The sequence below is a fragment of the Erpetoichthys calabaricus genome, chromosome 10 (genome assembly GCF_900747795.2).
Source record: "Erpetoichthys calabaricus chromosome 10, fErpCal1.3, whole genome shotgun sequence".
NCBI classification, from domain to species: domain Eukaryota; kingdom Metazoa; phylum Chordata; class Cladistia; order Polypteriformes; family Polypteridae; genus Erpetoichthys; species Erpetoichthys calabaricus.
In genome coordinates this window covers 59,795,035-59,807,808 of record NC_041403.2, presented here as the reverse complement: position 1 = coordinate 59,807,808, position 12,774 = coordinate 59,795,035, and the positions used below count along the sequence as shown (strand labels likewise).

The 12,774-nt window shown below is 38.9% G+C and overlaps 1 protein-coding gene across 2 annotated transcripts in view; it reads left to right on the top strand.

Moving 5' to 3' along the window:
- The window catches only part of tnr (tenascin R (restrictin, janusin)), a 476,387-nt gene that overhangs the window by 352,160 nt on the left and 111,453 nt on the right, over window positions 1-12,774 (top strand). For both annotated transcript variants that reach the window (XM_051933130.1, XM_051933127.1), the window contains 2 exons: window positions 5,834-6,103; window positions 11,404-11,589. In XM_051933130.1, the coding sequence (XP_051789090.1) occupies window positions 5,834-6,103; window positions 11,404-11,589 (456 nt within the window). The remainder of the gene's footprint in view (window positions 1-5,833; window positions 6,104-11,403; window positions 11,590-12,774) is intronic.

Here is a 12,774-nt window from a genome sequence, read left to right as displayed (position 1 = left end):
CTAGATAGACCAAGCCACGACTAATGGTTCTTCACAGAGGAAATCTAATAAATTTAGTCTAAATAGATGTATTTGACAGCCAGTCAGTCATTTCCCAACCCGCTATATCCTAACAATTTAAAATGTTAATAAAACAAATCCTGTTTGAGATTGTTACTAAAGATACCATAGCTGACTAAAGGTTTGACACAGCATTTGGCCTTTTGCCTTAGCACTTCAGATGAAAACAAAGCCACTTTAATTCTCTTGAGCTAAACAAGTGTGACTTTTTCTTAGTCATTATCATACTCATAATTTTATCTCCAAGGAGCAAGATCACAAATAAAAGACTCATAGACTGGCACATTCTCCCCCAGGTCTAGTTTACTGTACTTAGGGTAAATATTTCCTAATTGAATATTACAAACCAATTTTAAGTTTGTGTTAAAAATAAATACATACAAGTCATCACCAAGCGTTTTCTCTGCTTTGTTTTGGGTGGCATGGCAAGTTTAGGCTGTATTGTCCTAAACTTTGCTGCGGGATTTTCCTTTTCATTTTGCCAGTTAGAAATAATTGTAGAATTTCTGTGCCAAGTACATAATAAAGTGGGTAAGACTGACAGGCAGATAATGAAGGTGTTTTAATTAAATTGCTCTGAATAAAACATGATACCACTATCCCTTTTGGGGGGAATACACTGTGGGCTATGCTGTGAGGATCCTTAACAGAATTGAGTGATGTTAAGACTAGTGTCCTTCAGGGGTTAGTGCTAGGGCTGCTGCTATTTTTAATATATATAATTGATCTGGATGAGAATATTAACAACAAGCTGGACAAGTCTGCAGATGATGCTAAGTTGGAAGCATTGGGAAATAATCTAGAATCCATTGAATCATTAGAGGGGACTTGGACAGCATACTTGCACAGATTTGAAAAAAATTTAATTTAAGTAAATGTAAAGTATGACACTTGGAAGCAAAAATTTTAGATTTGAATATACAGTACAATGGGAGGGTTGAAACTTGAAAATACACCTGAAGAGAATGACCTAGGAGTAGTAGTGGACCTGTCACTATCAACTTCCAGGCAGTGCTGAGAAACCATTAAGAAGGTTAACAGAATATTAGGTTATATGGCACTATATGTGGAGTGCAAGTCCAAGGAGGTTATTGCATAAACTTTATAATGCACTAATGAGGCCTCACCTGGAGTACTGTGTGCAGTGTTGGTCTCTGGGCCACCAAAAAGACATAGAAGTGCTGGAAAAGTCCACAGAAGAGGAACTAAGCAGACTCCAGGAGTGTAGGATTTGAATTATGAAGAAAGATTAAAAGAGCTGGACATTTTTCAGTGTAAGCAAACAGATATTAAGAGGTGAGATAATTGAAGTGTTTACAATTATAAAATAAACTAGTACAATGGATTGACACTGTTACTTTAAAATGAGTTAAATAAAGACAAGGGGGCACAGATGGAAACTTGTTAAGGGTAAATTTCACACAAATATTAGGAAACCTTTTCTTCACACATAGAACCACAGAGACATGGAATAAGTATTGTGGTAGACAGTAGTACTTCAGGGACCGTAATTGCTCTATTTGATGTTGTTTTGGAGGAATTAGGTGAACAGGACGAATGAGCTTTGTTGGGCTTAGTGGCTTGTTCTCATCAAAATTTTACTAATGTTCTAACTATATACTCTTTACAAGCTGTGAATGTCTTTTTTGTTTATGTCAGGTTATTTTATATAACATTCTCAGGCTGATTTAATTAAATTCAGAGTCAACAGAGGCCAAAGCCTATCTCAGCAAAAATAAGGAACACAAAGCCAGAACCAGCTCTGGAGTGGCATCAGCCTCCACTAACACTCAAACAGGGCGATTTAGAATGACTAATAAACATAATCATGGCAGCTAAGGGGGCAAAAATGGAGTACCAAGGGGTAAAACATGAAAACTTCTTCCAGACAACAGTGAAGTATTTGATATGAACCCAGGATGCCAGATCTGTGATGTAGTAGCATTGTGGGACCCAAAGCTCATCATGAAGTGATTTGAGAAACTGGTGCGGAGTCATATCATCGCCTGCCTGCCAGCAGACCTGAACCCATTTCAATTTGCTTACAAAGCAAAGAGATCCACAGAGGATGCTGTGGCCACAACCCTTCATGCTGCCCTGACCCACCTGGAGCAGCAGGGGAGTTACACCAGACTGCTCTTTGTAGACTTCAGCTCGGCGTTTAACACCATCCTCCCACAACGACTGGTGTCCAAACTGGCAGATCTGGGACTTCCATCACTCACTTGCAGTTGGATACTGGACTTCCTGTCGGGTCGCTCCCAGAGGGTCAGGCTGGGTCTCCACACATCCACTGCTCTCAGCCTCAACACTGGGATGCCGCAGGGTTGTCTGCTCATCCCGCTCATCTACATCCTCTACACATATGACTGTGTCCCCACTCACCATAGCAACAAGATTATAAAGTTTGCGGATGACACGACGGTGGTCGGACTCATCTTGGGCAAGGAGGGTGAGCTAGCATACAGGGACGAGGTAGAGCGACTGTCAGAGTGGTGCACAGTCAATAACCTGCTCCTCAACAACAAAAAAACAAAGGAGCTTGTTATTGACTTTAGGAAAAACAAAACTGACATCCAGCCACTCATCATTGGCGGGGCCTGTGTGGAGAGGGTCCCGGTGTTCAGGTTTCTGGGTATGGAGCTGGAGGATGACCTCACCTGGAGCGCCAACACCAAGGAGCTGCTAAAGAAGGCGCAGCAGAGACTGTACTTTCTGAGAATTCTCAGAAAGAACCACCTCCCAAAAAATCTGCTCCTTGCTTTTTATCATTGTTCCATCGAGAGTGTGCTCACGTACGGACTGTGTGTGTGGTACGGCAGCTGCACTTCCTCAGAAAAGAAAGCGCTCCACAGGGTCATCAGGATAGCGGAGAGAACAATTGGTTGTACCCTCCCCACTCTGGAACAAGTCTACACCTCCCGAAGCCGCAAAAAAGCAATAGACATTTCACAGGACTCATCACATCCCAGTCATTGCCTCTTCCAGCTTTTGCCATCGGGCAAGAGATACAGAGCTATGAAAACTAGGACAAACCGCCTTAAAAACAGCTTTTATCCGAAAGCAATCATGGCCCTGAACTCAGAATAAAACTGCTTCATATTATTCTACCAATGTGCAATATAGACCTTAAGTCAACAAGTGCAATTTGTATATTTATTACTATTCGGTTTGTTATTATTTTTCTCTCTTCTTGTCTTTTTGTCTTTTTAACTCTTATTCCTCACACTGAGTCGATTGCACCTTCAATTTCGTTGTTCTTTTGTAAAAAGTGACAATGACAATAAAGATCTATCTATCTATCTATCTATCTATCTATCTATCTATCTATCTATCTATCTATCTATCTATCTATCTATCTATCTATCTATCTATCTATCTATCTATCTATCTATCTATCTATCTATCTATCTATCTATCTATCTATCTATCTATCTATCTATCTACTGTTAAGCAGTGTGAATGGACCTCATGTGAATGTAGTTTACCCAAACCTAAACTAACCAGTGGGCCACCAGGTCCTTTAACATGTGAATATACAATGGTTAGCTACTGTTTGTCTACACATTTCTCAAGAAGTATATTGAGGCCCATAAACTTTTCTTGTTCTTCTGATTTTTAACTTGACAAATGCTTTAGGAACACCTTGTACTGTACATCAAAGTTGTTTACTTGTATTTTATCATAATCAGCATTTGATGCTGCAAAGTCTTACAATCTAGACCTAATAAGTGAAGATGTCTTCACATAAACAATATGCCTCATCTCCAAACACTTACAAGGTACATAAAATACAGCAGAACATACAGTAAGTATAATTCCATTAATAATGTATTTTATTAGTAGAGTCTGGAAAGGTCTTCATCTAATATAATGCTGAAATGTAAAAAATAAGTCCATCCCACTTAACTCTGAGCCACCCTTCATTAAATATTTCAACCTTAAATCATTAGGTGTCAAGAACAGCCTGTCTTATTAATACCAGATTGTATCCCATTAGATAAGGCACTAAAGGATCCCAAATGATATTGCCATCCAGGACCCGGACCTAGTGTTGATGTTTCTCAACTGTAAATCCCTAAAGCACAAACATGCCTGCTGAGTTCAATCCCACAAACCACTACATGCAATATTACTGGCACACACTGTCCATTTTGTTCATGAAATAAACACATGCTGCCATAGAAAGGCAAACAGTATTATTAAAGACCACAGTCACTTGCACAGTCACCTACTCTGGAAATGGTACAGGATCATTAGCACTCACACCACTAGATTCAGAGACAGTTTTTCTCCACAGGTCATAAGGCTATTCAACAGTTCCTCATACTGATTATTGTATGAACGTGACTGATGTGTATTCTTTTACTGTATATTCTGTCTGATTTTATGTTGGATGAATGGTGCTGTATTCTCTGTCTTTTGTAATATATTTGTGGAAGATGTACAATTAAAAATCTCATTACAGTATATGGTGCACACACGAAAATAAACTTAAACTTCTTACCACCAGCATTTTGCAGATTATTGAATGATTTTATATTGAACAGTTATAATAATAAATATACAATATATTGATCAGCAAGGAGTAGCCTGTTGATGTAGGTGTAAGTAGTGATGTCTCACAGATCCAGCATCCTAGCAATAAATTCTGTATTATGGTGCTAAGGTGTTCAGGGTTGTCACATTTTCTTTTTCCCACATCCTAAAGGCATGTAAGGTTAATGGCCTCTCATGAGTGTGTGTGAGAGTGTATGCAGAAATTGACTGACAGTCCACCCAGGGTGATTTCTGCTTTCAGCACTTCCCCACACTGAACTACATTAAATGGGATTACACACAGACACACTCACACACATGTTAGGTGAATTGATGATGCTATTTTGGCCCTAGTGGGTGTTTGGAGAATGTGTTTGAGTGAGTTTGCCCTGTGATGGACTCCCTATCCAGGGTTTGTACCTGCCTTGTGCCCTATGCTAGATGGGATAGGCTACAACAAATGTGACCCTGGCCTGGATAAAGTAGGTTAGAAAATGATATCATATATATGTACTAAAAGAGTATATTGCATTTAATTAATAGCATCTCAAGTTTAGCCACTCTGTAGTTAAAAATGTATTCAGATAATAAATACAACCTATATTCCATATTCTGGAAATGACTATAAAAATGTAGTAGTTTTTCTTAAACTGACTGATTGATGTTATCAGCATTTTGGCAGCAGATCACCTGAACAAAACATACATAAATCCTATTAATAATGGGTGGAAATATTGCATTTATATATATTATAGGCATCAATACATTTTATTTTGCCTAGATAACTTCATAAAACCATCATTACAAAAGATTTCAGTGAAGAATTAGCATTTTTTAATGATATAGTTTGTGTTTTCAAGGGTGCATTTGGCCAATCCTTTATTGTTTAGTTTTGCATTTTGATGATGTTGCTTTGATGGTAATAAAGTAAAAAATTACAAAAAACGTCTTCTGTTGTGTATCCTCTACCTTAAGAAAATTTATTGATATACTAAGCTGACAGTGAAGAGGTTTTGGCAGAGTTGTTATACATTTATAATGCAATCAACATTGAAAATGACACATTTGCCTAAATTTAAGGAGTCAGCAGATATATGTACCAGTTCTAAATTTTTAATTTCTTGTCTTTGTACAGCCATAAACATTCTGTTCTGGATTTGAAATGCATAAAGGATAATCAGTGCACTTTAAATGCAGCCTAAAATGTTTTTTTTTTTCCTTTTTGTCTTGTCAGTAATTGATGGTCCAAGTCATCTGATTGTTCGAGATGTATCCGATACAGTGGCCTTTGTGGAATGGACACCACCAAAGGCAAAGGTGGATGAAATCTTGCTGTCTTATGGACCCCTGGATGCAAATGCTCCCCGGACAATGTTCAGATTGCAGCCTACTTTAAGCCAGTACTCCTTGCAGGTTCTCCGGCCTGGAGTTCACTATGAAGTCTCAGTTACTGGCATTCAGGGAGGAGTTACCAGTGACAGCATGTCTTATGTATTTGCTACAGGTAAGTAATCATATTTATATATTAATAAACATTATGACCTCATCCACTAAACACGTGAAAGGCAGTTTTGTCTTACTTTTCATATATTAACAGCATCCCAGTTAAAAAAAATGCAATGCTGTTTATTTATATTTTTCATTAATTCTTTTTATCCTTGAAATACCACATTCTAGGTATACTCATATTTCAGGCAAATGTTTTTATATGACTCTTCATTGGACTTTACTTATCAATGTCACAGGTGTTTAAGCCTACGTACTCTGAGCTATCATTTCTAGTGTATAGGTGCATTTCAAAAATGACCAAGTCAATATGGAGAAAACTAAGCATCACTTTGACTAAAATTATATGTTTGAATATTGTTTTTCATGTAACACTTCCATGTTGATGGAAATGAGACTTCTGCTGCACAGCTGTTCTGTTTTGCCATTCCAATTTTTGCCTTGAAGTAAAATGGTTTTCATAAATTTAGATGCTGTGTGATGAGAAGGTAAACATGAAAGATCAGGTGCTTTATTTTAGAGACTGGGATTCTGTAGTCAGTGAAACAACACATGGTAATGTGTGACAAAGTTTTAAAAATTCAGTGTAGCTCCATGCAGAGCCTAGAACACCAATACGTGATGCACAATGGGAGTCATTTCCCTCTCACTTTGGTTCTTGTGGAAACTTCACAGCAAAACTTCTTAAGAAGATAAATCAGGAATGATGCATTCTGATGGCATTCTGTAAAATGTTTTATAATTCCAACCAGTAATGGCACACTGCATGATAAAGTGTAGTGAATACACTTGACTTGAGCATTCATAGTTTTCATACTCTTTCTCTGTACGTTTAGCATTCGTTTGCTCAGAGGTTGATGCACTTGTTGCATCCTGAGCAGCTCTTCTTTTCTCCACCCTAGTGACCCACTTTTCTTCTTTCATCAGCATCTTTTCATGTTAAAACTGATTAAGTCAGTGTTTGTGTTACAATTACTTAGTACATTTTCTTTAATTTTTCACTTAAGCTGGCACTTAAGTCTTCAATCTGCCTCAAGAATGATTTAAGATATGAAGAGGTAGGGGAAGTGATGGTGAAGGTGGTAGGGAATGAGAACGGCGCCTGTACGCATGCACCGCACGGTCACCCTACTGGCCGCTGCTGAGAGTTGATTCTACAATAAAATAAAATAAAAATAAAAAGAGGAATAACTTTGGAGGTCAATCATCACCCCAAAAGTGGATAGTAGACGTCACATAGTATATGTGTAATAATACATTTTAGTTATATAGCACCTTTCCCATGCTCAAGGCACTTACAAAATATAAGAAAGAACGGCAGGGTATACAGTACATAGCATTGTACAAACCAGATAAATAAATAAAGAAGATTACGACAGTGAATTCAGAGAAAAAAAAAGCCTAACAGACAACATAATTGATGGTCTCGCACACACACACATACAGGTTACATGAGCATCTTGACAGAGAAGTAACGTGAGAGAAGGGTAATAAAGTCAAGTAGAGCTAAAAGCCTTCCTGAGCAGATTAATTTTGAGTTGTTTTTTAAAAAAATTCATGGAGTCAGCTGATTAATTAATTTTGGTAGGTCATTCCAGAGTCTGGGCGCTATACATCTGAAGGCCCTGTCACCCATGGAGTGTAGATTAGTGAGGGACACAACAAGATTGCCAGAATCAGAGGACCTTAGTGGGTGGGCAGGCACATAGTGATGGAGAAGGTCACTGATGTAGTTTGGCGCAAGGTTATTTAAGGCTTTGTAGGTTATTGTTAGGATTTTATATTCGATTCTGTAAGACACAGGGAGTCAGTGAAGGCGGAACAGAATGGGTGTGATGTGCTCACTGCTGCTGGTTTGAGTAAGGACTCTTGCAGCTGAGTTTTGAATAAGCTGGAGCTGTGATATAAGATTAGAAGGGGCACCTGCCAGTAGGGAATTACAATAATTGATGCGGGATGTGATAAAAGCATGGACAAGTTTCTCAGCATTAGAGAAGGAGAGAAAGGAGCGAACACAGGATATGTTACAGAGGTGAAAGTAAGAAAGTTTCTTAATCTGATTTATGTGGGTGGAATAAGAGAGGAAGGAATCAAAAATGACACCAAGATTCTTTACAGTAGAGGCAGGTCTGATGAGATCACCGCCAAGATAGACTGGGAAGGAGCTCATTTTATTAAGTTGTATTTTAGTCCCAATTTACAGGACTGCTCCATCCAGGTTTTAATTTCACTAAGGCAGGTTGTGAGCTGAGAAAGCTCTGATGAAGTTCCACTTTGAATATTGACGTGGGGTTGAGTATCATCTGCATAAAAGTGATAACCCAGTCCATAGCTACAGATAATATGGCCAAGGGGAAGCATGTAAATACAGAAGAGAAGAGGGCCGAGGACAGAGCCCTGAGGGACTCCTTGTGTGACTGACGCTAAGCTAGATCTGCTGTTGCCAAGACTAACAAACTCTTGCCTATCAGTCAGGTAGGACTTGAACCACTGGAGGGCAGTGCCAGAAATACCCAGCATGTTCTCCATTCTGGACAGTAGAATGTCATGTCTGACCATGTCAAATGCTGCACTGAGGTCTAACAGAATTAATATGCTGGATTGTCCAGAGTCTGCTGTCTTAAGCAAATCATTGGTTACCCATAGCAGAGCGGTTTCACAGCTGTGCCGCACCCTGAAACCAGACTGAAAGGGTTCCATCAAGTTATTAGAGGTTAAGTAATTGGTGAGTTGGGAATCTACAACACGCTTGAGAACTTTTGACAGGAAAGGTAAGTGGGAAATAGGCCGGAAATTGTTAAGATTGTCAGCATCAAGACCAGACTTTTTTAACATTGGGGTTACAGAAGCAATTTTAAAAGTGAGCGGCACAGAGCCAGTGTCAAGGGATGAGTTTATTATTGTTGTAATAGTTGGGATTATGGCATGAAGGCAGGATTTAAGTAGTGTGCTGGGGATGGGGTCCAGTACACAAGTAGTCGGCCTCATCTTACAAAGCAGGTTATTAACAAACGCAGATGTGACTGGTGAGAACTTAGAGAAGGAGCTGGATGGAGTGGGAGAACAGGGAGATATATAAACAGATGATGTATTTATGTTAGTTGAATTATTTAGATCTTTAATTTTGTTATGGAAAAAGTGGAGGAATTCCTCACAGACTTCAGTAGAAGAGGCAGTTGGGCCAGATGCGGGTTCAAGTAGTTTATTAACTACAGAGAACAAAACCCTTGGGTTATCATGGCCATTTTCTATTATTCTGCCATAATGGGTGTTCTTGGCAGCAGTTAGTGCTTCTCTGTAAGCTCTTTGGTGGTCAGAGAAAGCCTGGATGTGCACGGTGAGGCCAGTCTTACGTGACATTCTCTCAAGGCGTCGGCCAGCTGCTTTCATAGATCGCAATTCTGAATTATACCAAGGAGCTGAACATTTAAAGGAAACCTTATGTTTTAAAGGAGCTGTTTTATCTAATGCTGAATGAAGGGCTGAGTTATTGTGATCAACAAGACTATCTAGTGTTGGTGGAATAGGTGAAGACAGTAAAAGATCAGAAATGGATCCAGAAAGGATAAAGGGACAGATATTTTTAAGGTTTCTGTAAGAAATTTGTCATTTACAGGTAAGAGGAGGGAAAGGCAGTGAGACAGTGAAAAATACTGCTTTGTGGTCAGAGAGTCCCAAATCAGTGCTGTAAATGTTGGCAACAGATAGTCCAGAAGTGCAGATCAGATCCAATATATGACCACCAGAGTGGGTGGGAAAATCAATATGTTGTGTCAAGTCAAAACAGTCCAGTAAGGATAGGAATTCATTTCTCAGTTTAGATGTAGTAATGTCAATATGGATGTTGAAATCACCGAGAAGGATAATTCTCTGAGAGTAAGAGCTTAGGTGGGTCAAAAGTTCAATCAGATCGGATAAGAAGGATGCATTGTATTTTGGGGGACGATAAAGAACAATGAGTGAGACAGGACCTGATTTTGTTATTAGTTTAAGAGCCAGGCACTCAAAAGACAATGGACACTCAATTGGGATTTGTTTGATGTTTAAGTCTGCTTTGACAATTACTGCAAGCCCACCGCCTTGCCTTGAGCTGCGAGGCTCTGTATGGAAAGTGAAACCAATTGGAGTCGCCTCTGTGAGAGACGTAAATTCGTTTGGTTTTTGCCAAGTCTCCGTTAAACACAGAATATCAAGTTTGGTGTCAGTGATGAGTTCTGACAGCACCAATGCTTTGCCATTAAGAGATCTCGAGGTAAACAGTGCAATATTAGTTAAAGAGGCTTCTTTTTGCACAGAGCCATGATCAGGGTTTATTTCCACATAATGTAAATTTGGAACACTGACACTTCTATTTCCAGGGCCATGAGAAGGACGGCTTATTCCTGAGCAAATGCTGCTGGTAGTCTTTTCATTCGCACCCGGAGGTGGCGGTGACCTGACCCGCGATGTACATATTTCGGGCGCTGCAAAATACCGGCGTCCTTTAGGATGTTCCAGTCAGACCATTTGCTCTGGTCAAACTGTTTAATAAGAAGGAATTTGTCATGAGAGTATTTTAACATGATACTGGGCATTACTTATCTGAATAGCAGTGGAGAAGCAGGTAGGACAGGCGGGTGTGGTAGCATAGGTGAGTGGCGATAGTAAGCAGCAGAAAGCATAGCAGGAGGAGGTTTGGAGGTTCCAATACACAGCCACAAACAGTAACACTTGGTAATTTCAGGCATGATCACCCTGGAGCCATAAGCCAGGTTAGTATGAACATCAGATCAGTTCCCAGTCATAGAGTACTGTAAGATGAAACGGGAGAAGATCAGCATAGCGAATATAATCACAGAGACAGATCATCCCGAGGTCCTAGATCGCCAGGTACAAAGAAATGTTCATAGGTCTCGTCCCGTGATCCACAGACTCAGCTGTTCCCAGTCAAAGTAGAGTCCATAAAATCTGTAAATATTAAGCTAAATCCATGTACCAAATTTCAGGTCAATGGGTCAAACGGTTTGCGAGCTACGGGTGATTTAAAATCCTGGACAGACAAATGAACAGCCACGGTAGCGTATTATACAGTATATAAAGATATGCAGTAATTTGCATAAGTCAGACAGATAGATTGTTTAAAAGCAGAATAAGGAAAAGAACACACAATAACAAAACTTTGGAGTTTCACATCATTTGTGGTCTTTTCTGAGAAATGGTAGCACAACATCAGGGATAGAACACTATCCACATTTTATTAATAATTATGTTTGGTACCTTCTACATACATGTAATGTGCATTTTTTTTATATCCATCAGATATTGATGCTCCAAAAAATCTCCGTGTAGTCTCTAAAAGTTCTAGATCTCTGGATCTAGAGTGGGACAATAGTGAAGCTGAAGTGGATAGCTACAAAGTGGTCTACAGTACTCTGGCTGGAGATCAGTATCATGAAGTCATTGTACCACGAAATGATGGACCAACCACTAGAGCTGCACTCACAGGTTTGTAATATGATTGAAAGTTGATTATTTTGTAATTATAATGTGGAAATTCATAATTAAATAGAAACACCCCAGGCGAAGGATGTTATTTTTCTCACATGGCTCTCCATTGCTAGTTTGCCTTCTAAATCCATATGGTGGTTTTCAAATGAGTTAATTTCAAACTGTGTGGCATAGTGATCTTCTCTGTTTGCACATTGGGAAGATGATTGTTTCTCCTTGCACATGTCAAAGACATGAATATTAACTTAAATGGAAAACTCTGTATTGGCCCTGTGGTAGATTAGACCTTATGTGCAACACTAAAACTAGATAAGGAAGGAAGGTTGCCAGTTCGAATCCCGTAAATGCCAGTAGGGACTCTGCTCTGTTGGGCCCTTGAGCAAGGCCCTTAACCTGCAATTGCTGAGTGCTTTGCGTAGTGAGAAAAGCGCTATATAAATGCAAATAATTATTATTATTATTATTATTATTATTAGGAGGAGTGTTCCATTAGTGTATGAGTAAATCAATAATTGCTTACTCAGAGAGTCAGCACTTTAAATGAAATATTTTGTTTATAAAATAACTTGGCTATGAATCTCCAGTCAGAAATGCCCAGTAGAGTCTGTCATTTATTTATACAACATGTATGAGGATGCACATTGCTGTCATAGCTTACATAGAAAGAAAACTGTACATACAGTATTTTGTTTATTCATTTTTTAAAAGGACCTAATTCATTTCCTCTGAGTCTAAAAAAGTTATTTGGTTCTATAATGCATCATTTTGAAATGTGTCATCAATTGGTTACCTCATGTGTCTGTGCTCACCTAAACACTGCCTGTTCAATCCCACAGTGTCTCCAGCTCACAGCCATCATTTAATAAGCAGGAGCACAGGAAGAGTGTGGCAATGAGTGTAACCTGGAAAATGTTGTCACTGTTTGTGCTTGAAGAATATAGACCCAGACTTTGTGTTACTTGTGTAGTTAACAGGGCAGTCAATTTTGTACAGCATGTACATATAGTCGCATTCCATTATGAAAATTCTATAAATACTTCTCTCAGCAAACTAATCCCACTTGCCAGGAATTATCTTTTTTTTTAAATTTCAAACACTTGATAATAATTCTAAATGAAATGTCCAAGTAAGAGTGCCTTCACTTGTATGTAATCCACCTGTGTAAAAAGAGAAATTAAAATA